Genomic DNA, 15,990 nt, shown 5'->3' with positions numbered 1-15,990 from the left:
ATTTACATGTACAACAAGAAATTATTCGTTCGGGTTCATTGTTGCCATAAACGAAGAGGCCAAGGCCAGAAAATTGAGGTTGCTGATAAATGCTATTAGTAGGAGATGCTGAGGGCTGAAGAAATCAATATGGCAGTTTGTCAACCTGCAGGAGCTGGTCTCTACAGTGCAAGTCTGCCCTGTCAGCAAAGCACATTACCAGAAATCAAAGAACAGACAGCCCGAAGGAAGAGATGTAGATGACTCTTCACAAGGGCCACACTTTGGTAATTACAACCTATTTTATGCACCTGTCTCACTGCTGTATTTTTTTCCAGACACAATTGACTAGCTGTTGTTTGGAGTGATCACTAATTTAACTTTAAATAAATGACCCAAAGTTATTTAAATTCTTGCATTTCTCTGAAGGTTAATGAAACAGAACTAGCAAATAAACAATGTACCACCTGATTTAATAGTGATGGTTGAGAACAAGGCTGTCAATATCACCCGACTCACTAACAACACTCCATCCAATCAAGTGTGGCGGACCTTTACAAAAACCCACTATCATTTCAGAAGTAATTGATTTTGATTTATTTCTTACATATATAATGTTTTTAGTGTGTATTGACTTTAGAAATACAGCCTGGACATAGATGTAGCATCAAAGAGTCATTTCTTAGAGAAATCCTAAACTTTACATTAAATATTAATAGAGGGACCTTTATGTTGAAGAAAGGATACTGTCAAGTATTATATGTCAGTATACAAATGCATAACTGACTCCAGCTTTGCTCCAACTTTTAAATCCTAAATAATTGAACACAAAATAACTGTCAAGACAATAGCAGCAATAATGACGGTCACAAGATCTCCGTGCCGATATCTCAGGTTATTAACAGAAGGGCATGGATGACAACAGTTTCTTTAAGGGAAATGTTTTCGCCGTGGTTTAGTATTGTGCACCTTCATCCTCTTTGTAGGCAAAATAAACTGTGACAGGTCCAGCACTGGTCTGCACTGTTTCTGTAGCTCCCACGACCATCCAGCAGCCAATGCCATAAGCCAAACAAGGGATGCCTGCAATAAAAACCATGGCAATTAGTTTTGATTGTGCTTTCAAATATATGTGTCTATGTAGTAAAAGATGGAGGAATAAACGTGGTTACTCACCCAAATTAATGACTTTCAACATCGTGAAAAACCTATCCTCAAAGTCCAGGTTCTGAGCTGGCGCTTTGGAACAGTGATATTTTATAAAGGGGAAACAGCCTGTTCTCAGGATCTGGTAGTTGGAATCCTCGACCCTCCAGTTAAAGTTGGAGAGTCCGAACTGGTCATTATGGACGGAGGTATAGCGGACACAGAAGGACGTCCACGGGGGGAGTTTACGCTGCAGCAGGTGGCAGGTCAGCACCTCCGAAGCAGCTGGACGCGGACCTGTCCTGCCGACTGTGGTCGGGAATAGGGCGACCTTCAGAAAGATGTTGTGCAGCTTCCTCAAAAATTCCTTCATTACTTACATATATACTTGGAGTTTGTTCTTCCTACTTTACCATCGTCTCTGCGCACCAGCTTTGATGCCCAGAGGTAAAATATTACGGCACACAACACGTACCGTCCGTGAGCAAGGAATTGTTAATGTCAGCTTAGCACCAACAACCTTAAGACAAATTAGGTAAACACATACTATACTATAAAATGCATATGGCTACAAGTTTAATACAATCAAATATAATCGCTTTCGTCAAGATAATGAGACAGTTTGTCCTGATGTTTTCTCTGAACTGGTCCTTCTACTAATACCATCCGGGTAGAAACAGAACGCCGCGCTACAGTTCCTATAACGCCACTGAAGATTGATTTTATTTATCTGGAACCTGGAATTTGCATTAAATTTACAGTCAGACACTTTATACAACATTGATTTAAAAAATCATCGAAATTAGCATTTGTGCGTCAATGTTTTACATTTCTAGCACTACCAGAGGAGGATGAGCAAACTATTATTGCATTGATATTTTACTTTAATTTTAATGAACTAGAACTTTTATTGAATACGATAATAATGATCACAATGATTTATAATATTATTGCATTTTCAAATAAATTACATCATGACCTTTTTAAGGTTATTTAGTACACATCTAAGAATAAGGTTTATTCTTCACTTTTACATGCTGTTTCAAAAAGATATCAACGATAAACAGAAGTTTTTCGATACATAAATAAACTTAGAAGGCAAAGAACAAAACTAAAATTAATTCAATACTAGGTCCGAGAAAGCATTGCACTCAAAAACGAGGCTTCACTGAATCCACGATTTTCATTAAACAGACAAGAACAGATCGTTAAGTCATTAACACGGTCACTTCAAATTGGTTTCTCCTTTCATTTTAGATGCTGATATTTCCTGATGAATAACTGACAGATTCTGAGCAAAGGTCACAGGAGCTCCCTCGAGATCAGTGGAGATGGTCCTATTAACGACATCCCAAACAAACGAGTTCACTAATGTTCCCCATGTCACCTCCTAAGAAACAATCACCTTGTTCTTCTTAAATGAAACTTTCAGCAGTGAACATCTCCAGTCTTCAGGGTGATGATCACAGCTTGATTTAACTGTTGCAACATTGTGTAATCTAAAGGATTCCAGTGATAAATATGTTAAATAACCTTGTGCTTAAATTTGTAACTACATTTACTAACTCAGAGGTGGCATGTTAATCTGCTGAAGCAAACAAATTCATTCGCAGTGTGGGGAGTGATTCGTACCTGTGAATATTCTGATTTTAGATCCACTCTTAGATACCACAAACCACAGTTGAAGTTGTAAGTTTCATTTTTGGACATAGAAAGCAGGGTGAAAGCAGCAATGTGAGACATCTATGTTGGGGTTTTGACTGATTCTGAAACATCTAATTCAGAAACAGAGTTGCCCCTTAATCTGAGGAAACAATACCACATGAAGAATTACATTATTACATTAAGTTAAATCTGTTGCCATAATATGGAAAGTGTAGCCTGGTGGACAACTGCAGAGGATTTAACATCGACAGCCTGTAAGAAAGAAACAGAAACGTAAAAAGAACAGTCATTTTTATAATCAGGTCTGATGCATAATGAAGCTGTGTGTGTGTGTGTGTGTGTGTGTGTGTGCGTGTGTGTGTGTGTGTGTGCGTGTGTGTGTGTGTGTGTGTGTGTGTGTGTGTGTGTGTGTGTGTGTGTGTGTGTGTGTGTAGAGCAGAGATGGCTGAACCCCGCACACATATCCTTAGGGTCACTTTTAGAATGCACATGATTAGCAAACAGGATGACTGTGGGGCACATGTGGAAAACTGTTGGGCTTTTCTTAATTAACTGCAGGGAGGAACATTAATGTTTATCAAAGACACACAAGTTAAGCTTTATCACACAATGCTGCTGGACTGATAGAGTTTTAAATCAGAAACAGAAAAGGTTAAAGGAGCGCTCGTCCCATAGGAACAGAGCCAGTCTGAGCATCTTTATGTCAGAAGTCACACTGGACAGCTTGATTAATTAAAAGTGGCAGGGCTCAAGTGGATAAAAATGTTTCCGGTTTGGGGACAAAAACACAAGTCTTAAGCCCCCGTGTGCTCGGGAGATCACCCATAACTCGCTGTGATCGTTGTGCGTTCACGGCTGTCAAACCCAGGACCCTCACACAACAATAAAAGTGTCCAACAGGGATTTAATTGTGTTTGTAATATGCAGGGCCCAAATGATGGCCACTGCTGAAGCCATTAACCACTGCAATGGCTTAACTGCTGCACTGAGGCGCCAGGCCACCAACTAAATGAATGTTTGATAAAATAATACAAGTCACAGATTAACAAGCGTAAACTCTGGCACACTGCGAATAAAGGAAGCCTATTGTTTCAGGCCTGGCACCAGGTTGATGAGGTGTTCAAGCATGCAAACACATGCATAATGAAAATGGTATGAATTATTAATGTGTTGATTATTTAGTCTCATCTATCAAAATGATAATGAATTCAGCACCTAAACGCCAATTGAGCTCAGTGCGTAATTACAGTATTTAGTTGCATTTAAGTAAAATTAAGATCTAATGGTTGATCTACGGCGGTGGTCAAAATATCGTCTAATTTACCAGAAAAAACAGTTAGGTTTAAGATAAAAGTCTATCTTAATTGAATCAAAATAAATAATTTAAGATTGTTAAAGAAATGTAATAACTGTTATTTAAAGTAGCAGTAGTAGTAGTAGTTAAAAAATAAAGTGTTCTTAGGCTGTAATCTAATGGTCACACTATTCCTTTTCAGCTAGCCCCAGCACTTCTGAACAGCTCGTCCAGCGATTCATCCAGCCTTCCATCAGCTTCACAAACATCTGGGTCACGACCAGTTGGTCAGTGTATGGTCCAGATCAATCACCCAACACATACAAACACAACACCATCACCTCCATGTTGCAGCACAGAATAACACACACTATAAACCTATTAATTCCTATTTAATCACAAAACGGAGCATCAAAGCATCTCACCCCCCAATCCTTTCAAAGAGCAGGTTCAGCACCCCGCAATCCTCGCAGCGTTGACCACAATGACAGGCAGGGGAAAGGAATTAACTGTGTTTATTCCTTTGGGTGAGTCTGCAGTGGACTGACACATGTAAAAACTAGATCTTTCCCTGAGTATTTGAATTCCCGTAGCCTTAGGCAAGTTTGTTTGGCTCAGTTCTGATGAGAAGCAAAGTTCAGATATGGTAAATGGCATCATTATAAGTATATTAAGGGGTCAGGTATGGTCATAGCCTTCTGCTTAAACAGGGCTAATTTCCTCAATAATAACCTAATAATGTTGCCCTCTATTCAAAAGAGGCAAATAAATCATAAGTGAAGGAGTTGTTAATAACTAAGTGGCAGTCGGCTGCCTCCTTTTGCTGTTCGTATTTGTCAAAGTAAACGCTGCTGCCAGCACATGCAAATCGCTGGCAATCTGCAGCCTGCAGTGGCGATAATCTGAGCACTTTATCTCCACCAGCATATTTCTGATATTCCAATATGGGAGACGGAGACCATTTATTTTCATTAACACAAGGATCTTGACGATTACGTTCGAAATTAGTTGTTATTGCAGATGAATTCCAAATATGTCTACATATGTCCCAATATCAAGTCTGTTAGGCTTAGGATTCCATTTTGGGTTCAAGACCGCAGAAATAAATGCATGAATATTTGATCCCTGTTTAATGAACAGACGATTTTATTTTGATTCGTTGTAGGCAACCGAGGACACTGCATTTTTAGAACCGACCCAGGAAAAGGGAAAAAATGCCTAACATTTAAGGGAAATATTATTGTGGTCTGTCCATCCAGACTTGGTGACAGTTTGCGTCCCACCGTTTTGCCTGTGCAGCTAACCCAGGTTTGATGTTTGTCCCTCGGCATCAGGCTAGTTCAGACCTGTGCAATGGACAGACTCCACCATGCCATTCACATGACTCACTAAAAAAAAATGTACTCTGATGTCTCATTGTCGCTCTTTACAAAGCCGTAGGAAATGTAAGCCTTGATTGTACCTGTTTTCTATTGCCTTGCATTTTCATTAAAAAGCCCGATGCTGCAGCTGGGGCCCCGCTGCTTTACAATGTGAAGAAAGACTGCAAGGGCAAACATATGTGACCCACTTCTTCCCATCAAATAAAGTAGGCAGCTTTTAGCAACAGGTTTGAATCTAAATTGATGTTTAAATCCAGACAGGTTTGCCCATGTGGCTCTCTTCTGTCTGAGCTGTGTGTGGAGAGATGGTTTAAAATCTGCCTTTGGTGCTCCTGCTTCTATTGAAGGATGCAGACACATACAGGTTGAAGACCTTATAGTCTTCTTAATTATTCTGTCACTGAATCCCATTCAATTTTGGGTCCACATTAGAGCTGGAAATTAATTCTGTGGTATTCAGGGTCTATGATGAAATTGAGAAATTGCACATTTAGTCACACAGTAATCCACTTTAAATGCATAATCAACTGTGACCTCAACGCAAATGACCCAAGATACACTAATATTAATGCTCAATTTTTGAAAAAATATTACATTTTATGAATAATTTGCAATAAGTGAACAGAGATTTCTCCCTCTGTCTTAATCTAGTTCATAAAATACCCCCCTCTAGTGGCAATCACGACCTTAACACTGAGTATATATAATAGCACATACAATTCCATTTTCAATTGTGATGACATATGATGGTTTTGTTGAAATAAAAACTGGCTGGGGGTGCATTGTCCAAAATAGGATTTGCAGGTTTAGTGCGCTATATAAACAAAGCATTGCATTTCACAGCTCTGGATCAATAAACAATCAATGTCGCCACATGTTACAAGCAGGGGTTAAATCACCATCAAGCAGTCCATTTCCAATATCATAAATCATCAAGGTTCAAGAAAAAAAAAAAATCTAAATCCTGACAGATGAGTTGCGGCTTCATTGGCTTCTCTTTATAATAACAAGGGGGAGGGAAAAAAAAGTCAGTGGACCACTGCAGGTAAACAGCCAGGGGGTTAAACACTGACACGGCATCCCCGAGAAGCTGCCAAATCACTTTAGCATGACCTATTGTCTGAACGACGGGAGCCTCCGAGTTTCTCGCCATTGTAAGGTCAAAGGGCAAGCTTTAAATGGTGGAATCAGTGTATGGACACAATAAGAACTGACACTTTATTAGATGGCCCCATGACACATTTGGTCCCTGCGCCCGCTGTTTGCCTTGGCTGTTTTCTAAATCCCAGGGGAGCAGTAGGGGAGGCACCTATATGGATCCGTGAACCAACCAAAAACATGTATCACTTTCACCAGCTTGATGAGATAAAAGCTCTGTGTTACACCAGCCAAGACTATACTCATACTGAGAGCTGGAACACTTCTTTCTGTCCCGCGTTCTCACCTTCTGCTCCATGTTTTTTGTGAGGAAAAGGTAACCGTTTCCACAGAGACGTAACCTCAGACCTGGACCCGTATGCGTACAGAGGGAGCGTGACGTGCCCTCTGTGTGTGTGAGTGTGAGGTCTCTGAATGTACAGATGTCTGAGAAACAAGGGGGAGGGTTGCGTTCCGAGCAACATGGTGCCCTAACCTCCGGGCTCCAGCAGCGCTGCCGTCAGACAATGTCTGACCAGGCGAGAGCAGAGCTCAGCATCCGAAACCATCCCAGCCGGCCGGTGTCGGGAAACCTATTTCATTCCCTGGTTCACATCGGGACACACAAGAAGCAGAAGGAACAAAAGCCAACGCTGTTTTCTGCAGATAGCTGACCTTGCTGGAGGAAGCAGGCCCAGCTGGGATGGAAGGGGCTTTTAGCAGGATATGCGTGACGGCCACTCTGGGGTTTCATCTAAAAGTCTTTACATTGCAGACTTTTGCAGAAGGAATAATAATAAGCTGAATACATTTGCGACGTCCTGAGTTGATGAGGGTTGATCCATACGTCTTCTGCCCTCTTTGATTAAAGTCTCCTCAATATTTGAACCACCGGACGAAATCCAGACGACTTCCGTCGCCGCTTGTTATCCTTGAGACTTTTGGTGGCTGTTCAATTTTCGGCTTGTGCGTCTGAGGGAGACTGCGTGGAGGGCTGCGTCTGAGTGACAGCCTATTATCAGAAGGCCTCGAGAGTCTAATGGCTTTAACTCACAGCCACAGAGACAGCACCTGCCTTTAATAACAGCCTTCTCCACGCGGCAGCTGATGAATGACTGAACTGAGCCCATCTATCCGCCGATCAATCAGGGTTTGACCGCGATCAATATCACACTTGTTTCTGTAAGTAGGAAATGCTATAATGGGCTGAACTCTTAATTATATTGTTAATTTCTATTTTGGGGGTTTAGGTGGTAATGTTAAATCTAAATATTTTTGCTGTGCTGTTGTTTTTGGGGTTTTTCGACACGACATTTATTAACTAAACTGTGATAACTAGACGATGTGTCCAAGGGTTATCTTTGAAATAGTCGTTCTATATGGAAATTTATTCTGTGGTGCACTATTACGGTGAAACTTCATTTCACAATGTAAAATAAAACGAGTGAACCCTGCAAGAAATCTAAGTAACATTTGAATGAATGTAATGTCTTTGTTTTCCCTACTTCTATCCAAGGATTTACTACGTTTCCAGTATGTGCTGTCTGGCTTCGCTGGAGACGCCAGGGCAGACTTTGCTGTTTAAATTCAAGTCATGTACCAGCCATCATCATATTCAAGTACTGTACGAGGCGAGGTCAAATGCTACACAGCGGTTCCCCCTTATACAAACCATAAAGCACACAATGGTGCGGCAAAAAGTGTAAGGGAACGGTTGTCATTTTCAACGGAAGAGCAGGCTCACCCCGGGACTTTGCCTTTGCAGTTCAAAGAAACAGCAGGCCAGTAAGGAAAGAAACAGAGGTATTTTGCAATAAATTATTTGGACTTAAACTGTGTACAGAACCCTGTGATAGGATTCAAGCTTTGCTTGGTGTCCGCATAAAGCTATACAATCGGGCCATAAATAAAACAGATGCTGCGCCGCCTCTTTGATTGCGGTTTCATCTCCCCATTACAAGGAAATAACTGAGAAAAACCGGGGAGATGTCTGCAGCTTTGTCCCAGCAAAGCTTTGAACTCCATTTTCTTGAGTTCTGGACTGAGTTCATGCGTAACGTTAAATGAAACGGCCGTTAGTCTCTCCTTCCTGTGTCACACTGTTGGAGTTTAGCGTCAGAGGACAACAGTTCTGCCGTTGACTCATTCTTCAAAAAGCATTTATCATTAGAAGGCCACACACTTTCCTTCACAACGGAAACACTCGCAATCAAACGTCTTTCCCTAATCAATTAAGAGTCATTTAAAAGTAAGTGATTGAAGTTAATGGTGTTAAGAACGAAACACAATAATAATTCTCAAACGGAATGAACAATGTTTAGACAGAGAACATCTGCACGGTGTTCCTGTGACTCTTTGTTGTTGGTGATTATCAAATGACCCATTTCGCTGACAAACTTCTCCTAAATAAGGTTTTGCTGAAGATCTGTTTGTACACAGCATGACGAAAAGAAATACTCCATCTGTTGATGCTATTAGGTGTAATTTTTACCCTCTTGTGTTTAATGACCCATATATACACTGTGTGTGTGTGTGTGCGTGTGTGTGTGTGTGTGTGTGTGTGTGTGTGTGTGTGCCTCAGGCGTTGCATGGGTGCACATCTACATGTCTTTAACCTCTGTGAAAATGCTAAAAGATGCCGGGGGCATTCTGCAGGCTGAAACATTGTGCTACGGGCTTTAGGCCTCATGATAAATAAATAAATCAAACACTATCTCTTCCACACTGTGTGCTCGCCGCGCGTACAGACCCTGTATTTTCCCCTTATTTTACATAGCTGGGGGCGATCTGATTGTTGGTATAATTCTGACCACATGGCATCCTTTGTGAGCCGCGCTTCTTCATGCTGGGCCCTTCAGAACAAGCAATAATTAAAAAAAATAGAGTCAATCTGCTGAAAACTAAAATAATGATCTCATCTTTTGCTTGAGTTATATTAAAAACACCTTAATAAGCATTTATTTTTATAGATTTTTAGAGAAATAGTTTAAGAATTCCTCTTTAAAAATCTTGGGATTTATCTTTAATAGTTAGTGTTAAACCATTTTTAGTTTCATAAATCTGTTGCTTAAAGCCTCAGCACTGTCAGCAGCTATCCTCTTCAAAACCTGTCCTTAAAATCTGAATTAGGTCTTTTTTCCCACTATTGTGCAGCCATAATGAGGGTTTTATCACACAATGGGCCGTCGGGGTTAAACATCCACCCACGGTCTCCATTGTAAAGAGGGCCTTGCGGAGACCCACTGATAAGAAATCTGAACGTTCCTCTAGAGGAACACAACAGAAGGGCTGCGAAAAAATAGTGGCAGATGCATTTGGATGAAAACAAATTTCTGAAAAAGAAAGACAAACTCATGCATTGAGGGGCACAGGATGTGGCCTGTGCTTTGATTAAAAGAGTAAGGTGTAAAATAAAGGCCAGTTAAAGTGTTGTGTCCATATGGCCCAGAAGCCCCGAGGCTGTCAGCCTGCACTGGGGGCCTCGGCACTCTTCCCTCTCCATGGGACCCCAGCTGGTGAAGCAAACTCCATTTACTCTCTGTGCTACCCCAGCCACCATTATGGACGTTGGCTGAGGCTCAGCCATTCTCTCCCATAATTAACAGCAGCGTCGCTGCAACAATTACAGCCGCGCGCCGCCCGTAATCAAAGAGTCAGCTAACAGGAACAACAAAGCACAAAGACGCCTGAGATGGCTGATTCTCTCAAACTGAATAAAAACTAAAATTCTTCTCCTCCAAGCCCACAATCATCAGTTGGTAATTAGTTTACACAAAGCTCCCCAGTTAGATAGCAAAATGCAGTAATTAACACATGACAGGAAATCAAAGGCTACTCTGTGAGCATATGAGAAGCCAGAGGCTCAGACGCTGGTACATATTAAAGCCTTGGTAAAAGATGCCGAACTGTGATGGCATATAATATATTCTTATATATTTTAAATAGCCTTTGTGATTCTTTAGAAAAAGTAATAAAATATTTATGATGATTACTTTGCTAGATCATAAATTTGGCTGTGAAGCTCTGAAATAATGCAGACATGGGTTCCCATGGAGCACAGTGCATGGAAACAAATAAATAACTAAGTCCACTTTGCTTCTAATGTAATCTTTTCTGCGTCACTGCCCACCGAAACTTGTCATCCTGTGAGTCTTTGCAAATTGAAAATAGTTGCATGGTTAAAAAGATCATTTCGATATTGATTAGATGCTGTGGGTTGTGGCGACAACGCTCCAAAATACTACACGTCTGGGAGCAGAGCTGTGATTCTTGTGTTCAGCCACACAAACCTAAACTAAATGATCACAGCAGTTTGACCTCACAGTGACCCTTGACAGAACATGTTGCCTGGAGATGTTACTTATTATATTGTGAATGCTAAACTCCAACTTACTTATTATTAACAGTCCAACAGTGCCTGTAAAAAAAGAAGATATTGTGAGGCGAAGCCCAGACTAGCGGCTAACCTCTGCATCGCTGTGCCAGGAAAACTAAAGTCCTGCAGGCCTTCAATTCAAAATACAACTTTCAGTGAAAGCTTAACCGGGTTCAGATCCCTGACCTGATTTAGGGAGTTAATGTCTCCTGGACCAGGACCGTCACCAGCCTCTGCACTCCTGAAGAACCTCCTCCTTCCACATTACTGCAGCAAAGGTGTCTTCAGCCTGTACTTGGACAGACACGTGTTGCAGGTCCCGAAAACATAAGAGGGATAAGATTACACACTTCCAGGGTGTCGACAAAAGATGGTTCCTTGACCTGATTTATCACTGTGTACACACAACAGATCTATTATTGTAGCAGCCAGCAGGGCTTTGACCTCTTCTGTGTTCCAGCAGGTTGGATTGATAGGAACTGCCTGTGGGGGACCTCCTCTATCCCTCACATCTTTAATGTGTGCTAGCAATGAGCTCCTTGGGAATATAACTAATTACTTCACATCTGTATTTATTTGATCCACATGGAATTATCCCTTCTGTCACTGGCAGAATGTGCTGGCAGCCACGGGAAGAAGCGATTCATCTCAGCAACACGTCTGGCACAATTTAACAACAACACAGCAGGAAAATCAATAGAAAGAAATGAAGACGGCCGTGTCGTGTTTGCATGTTCACTCTACTACTAAAGGGTGCAAAAAGCTAAAAAAAGACTGACTGGATTAAAATATAGCAGAACCTTTAGTTTCAGCTGTTGAGAAAATTTAAAAATAATTTATTTTTTATCAGAACTGAAACAGTGAATGAATAATTATTTGAGCAAAATGGAAAGCAGCTAAATAGCATTCATGCTAACTAAAAACACTAGCAAAGATCTTGAAATCTAAAATTTTGCTTAAATTAAGGGAATAAAGAAAAATCCGATCGAAGAGATAGTCTCCTCTATCGCCCCCTGAAGGATCAGTTACGAACTACAGATATTTGGAACGTCCCCAGTAAAAATTAGACTTGGAATCGGACAAAATCTAAATCTGTTTGACATTATGAAAAAAATAATCAACTGCTTCAGGTGTGGGGATGAAAGGATAAAATTGTCTGAAATATGGTGGGGCTTGTCCCAGAATTTGTTTCGGTTTGTGGCTGACTGGTGTAACACTGCAAGACTTATCCCCCCATATGTTGGGGACACAAGAGTGCCACGTGGGTGTCCCAAGACGTTCCAAAATAGCTTCATAGATCTGATATGTCAACAGTTCACGAATATTTCAGTCAAACAAAAATGTGATCTATTGATTAAATAACTTGAGCAGAGGTCAGCGCGCGTGTGCGTGGAGTCCTGTTGCATTGTCCATCCGCCACAGTGCAACAAACTGTTTCACCTCCAAGATTTAATACCACATCTGTCTGAGAGAGAATCCTCAACTGAATCAAGGTAATTAAATGATTGGATTCATGCTAATTAACAACAATGGGGTTCAACTTTCTAATTATCCTTGTTCACACAGCACTCTCTGCAGCCACCCCAAGTGCAAATAAAGCATTCCATCTGCTGGTAATTAGGCTTAATAATTTTAGACAATCGCTCAATGATTTACAGCGCACATGCCTGATTGCAGTCTAAATGTGAGCACCATGGTGAAATTAGAGCAAGAACAAATCATATTTTGCACTCTATGTCAAGTGGTTATTTTTTTTTTCTTTTCACAGCTGTAAAATAAAACCTTGGTGTCTCTAGCAAATATTCAACATAATGGCTTTTGATTTGCTTAATCTGCAAATTAAATGGCCATTGAGAGGAAATTGTTCAGCTCCCTGGCATGGGGACTGTCATCATCCTGCGAGTGCTTTCCTGCAGAGAGTCATTTGAACGAGACAGAGTGCCTCCACCAGGGCCACAGACTGGGGCCGCGTGTTGCGCGGAAAGACTGCCTAGATCTGACTAGATCAGATGTGTGTGTGTGTGTGTGTGTGTGTGTATCTGTGTGTGCATCAGACAGAGAAAGCTACCTAATGAAGGGATGTGGATAATGGTCCTCTAGGAGGACTGGATGTGTTTCCAGTTGGCTGCCAGATGCTGGGGATGGAGAAAAGGAGCGATCAGCACGGGGACAAGTGCGCACACAAATCATCACATCACCGCCTGGCTAGCACATCAAGGCTATATCTCTCTGGGCTATCAGAAGCAAACCAAGCATAAAATACCACCTTAATTAAATTAAGCGTTTACTTTAGTAACATCTTCTTGCAATTAATTCAATCAGGAGGGTACATGATGCCGGTGCCAGTGGAAGATTAGCGGCTTTAATTAACAGGGTATGAATGTTTAAAGGGTGAGAACATACATTATGTGCATGTATACAGACACGCAGTGATGTTAAAACTAAATGAACTTGTAGGTACTAATTAATATTGTGTCAACACCTCTAAAGATGTTCAACCCAGATGACAGCGCAGGCCGCTCACCAGGAATGTGCGGAGCACTAGTGCTCTCTAGCTGCTCTGCACAGAAAATTCCCTTCCCTCTCGACCCATATCTGCTCGTTGGCACATAGCAGTTAAAACTGAACAAGTACAAAATAATGAGCATTGATGAAAGCAATAAAAACCTCTAAATTATTTTAGCCTTAAGGATTTCTTGTTAATATAACTGATGAGTAAAAGGGTGTGCTTGTTTGAGATACGGAGATAAAACACGATGGATCGACTCATTTCACCTTTGAGCTGCTGTGGAAATTCTCGAGCTGTCTGAACTTGTGAGCCTGCGGGGCAATCCTGACACATGGGGGTGTGCATCAACCGTGCACCGGTGATGGTCCCTGCCGCCCATCTGCAGCAACAGTGATGCAGGTAGGCTGTAGGGTCTAAGTCACACCTTCAGAGGGATTGAATATGGATGTCGGCAGCAGTGCGTCTCCTCTCTCCCTTGTAGCATCGAGCTGAGTGTAACACAAACATTATTTCAGCCACTATCCCGGCCACGGGTGACGTTAACAAGGCTGCAGAGACGCAGCAACGTTCCAGAGCCACTAACAATAGGTTAAATTTGAATATAAAGGTAGAAACATTGCCATTACTGCCATAAAATTACTACCACCATGATTTTAATGGCTTAGCTCTAAGTTTTGATGCTTCTGTTCTGCTGTTTGTTCCAACTTTATCATCAAATGTCGTCCTCTGTCCTCTTCAGATCACTGTGCTCTGTGACAGATCACAGACTGTGACCAGGTGCTGCGAGAGTTTTCCCTCAAAGGCACGCATCTGTTCCAGGGGAAAGGTGGCACCTTTCGTCAGAAAAGCTTCACTATAAAAGCCTGTTTCCTGGCATGGAGATGCAGCGGGAAAGTGTTGGCCTGAGTTGCAGGAAGAGGAAGCAGGCAGAGAGCCAGTGGTTAGCAGTGGGAGAAGCTACGGCTGTCTTATTGGTATGCTGGACCAGGTGCTCGTTGTGTCCTGAGACATCTGTAAACCAGCAGCCCTTAGCGCCACAATCAGGTGTGTGTTCCTTCAGGAGAATGCCAATGCGTTGCAATCTGCTGCTTTCTACTCTCCACCACTTCCTTCTCTCCTGCATCATGATGACAGTCTGGGGCACAATCCCTCACATGGAGCATAAATGGCCACAAACAGAACTGCAAGATAAAGAGTGTGAAATATGTCTGAAACTAATGTCGACCTTTGCAGGGATTGATTTGTCTGGAGTGATAAACGCTGGCTGTCGTCACTAAGTCATGTGACCTTTATGTCAGCGCCTCTGTGTGTGAGGCCTGAAGAATCCATTAACTCAAACCTTTAACATCACTCCTCACCTCACCAAAAAGAGTATTTGGAGGTGAAGGGTGTGAATATCAATAAAAGGAACAATGATGCCGTCGTTCATCTTCATTGTAGCAGAATGTGCAATGCTTCCTTATCAAGGTTTTGCCAGGTCTTGTGTCAATTAATATTAACACTGTGGACAGATGAATTGATTTTTCACAACATGGCGCAAATGAAATAAAAATGATGTCAAACTCAGTTTTATTATAATTGATACTCACTGATGATGAGAGCTTCCGAGACGTCAAAACATCACTTGTAGTTAGATCTCTACAGGATCTCCTGGATGTGTGGATTCACAACCACTACTTAATTAAGTGCCATTCATATCATGGCCCACTCTGACAAAAAATTACAGCATAAAATGATGTTTTTAGAGAACCTACTATCACAAAATCTGCAGGCAGACAAGACTTAAGTGGAATTTATGAGCCCTCTGTGTTGACTTTAAACTCTGTTAAAATGTGTTTTTTGGACAATATTGCTGTAAAATAAACAACATAATTTCCAACACAAATATGTAACATCTATAACCATAAACTTGACCAAGATGTAGCAATGCTACCTTGTGCCAAAGGAGCCAGAGGTCATATATTTCAATTATAACATGCACTGTATAATTAATTAAATGAGCATTTTCATAATTCTAAAAACCATCTAAGTAAATAAAACCCTGATGTTTTTATTTACAGTACATATTTCTTATTGCTTTTCTACAGGATGCACCTCATAGTCTGTTATTATTTTTATTCAATTAACATTCCCCAAGGAATAACCATCCAGTCCGGCTATCTAATCATTTGAGTGTTTGTAGATAAATTTATTTACTTTAAAAAAAACGTATAATGCAAAAAATTAAAAAAAACAATTATAGATTAAAGAAAATACAGATATTAGGATAACACATGTTCATAGGGTCGATGCGGTTTTAATAAAGAGTGTACTTCAGCAGCCGTGTGTGCGTCATTAGAACGCCACACACGCAGCTGTACAGCGGAAATGCTTTTATTTTAAAAAAATTACTTTTATCATCATTATCTTACTTTTTCTGATGAGAAGTTACGTGGTGAAGTTCTGAAGTGAACGTCATTGAAACAAACAGCGAACGTCGGGTATTTACATGACGTAGGTGACG

At 41.1% G+C, this 15,990-nt stretch overlaps 1 protein-coding gene and 2 long non-coding RNA genes across 3 annotated transcripts; 1 reads left to right on the top strand and 2 right to left on the bottom strand.

Annotated features, from left to right (window-relative positions):
- Nucleotides 1-552: 552 nt before the first annotated feature.
- On the bottom strand, nucleotides 553-2,355 carry c9h15orf61 (chromosome 9 C15orf61 homolog). The gene is made up of 2 exons (XM_003967455.3): nucleotides 1,156-2,355; nucleotides 553-1,062 (listed from the first exon to the last, which is right to left on the bottom strand). Exons 1-2 carry the CDS (start codon nucleotides 1,496-1,498, stop codon nucleotides 935-937), a joined length of 471 nt encoding a protein of 156 aa, XP_003967504.2. The 5' UTR covers nucleotides 1,499-2,355; the 3' UTR covers nucleotides 553-934.
- A 568-nt stretch (nucleotides 2,356-2,923) lies between these two features.
- LOC115250986 (uncharacterized) lies at nucleotides 2,924-15,960 on the bottom strand. The gene is made up of 6 exons (XR_003889520.1): nucleotides 15,899-15,960; nucleotides 15,077-15,196; nucleotides 13,754-13,975; nucleotides 13,047-13,113; nucleotides 11,165-11,267; nucleotides 2,924-3,042 (listed from the first exon to the last, which is right to left on the bottom strand). It is a non-coding gene; the product is annotated as an uncharacterized lncRNA (long non-coding RNA).
- On the top strand, nucleotides 13,782-15,051 carry LOC115250987 (uncharacterized). The gene is made up of 2 exons (XR_003889521.1): nucleotides 13,782-13,886; nucleotides 14,227-15,051. It is a non-coding gene; the product is annotated as an uncharacterized lncRNA (long non-coding RNA).
- Nucleotides 15,961-15,990: the final 30 nt, after the last annotated feature.

This window comes from Takifugu rubripes, chromosome 9 (assembly GCF_901000725.2).
Source record: "Takifugu rubripes chromosome 9, fTakRub1.2, whole genome shotgun sequence".
In the NCBI taxonomy this organism is placed as follows: domain Eukaryota; kingdom Metazoa; phylum Chordata; class Actinopteri; order Tetraodontiformes; family Tetraodontidae; genus Takifugu; species Takifugu rubripes.
Note: the sequence above shows the minus strand (reverse complement) of the source record. Positions and strands in the feature narration are given on the sequence as shown.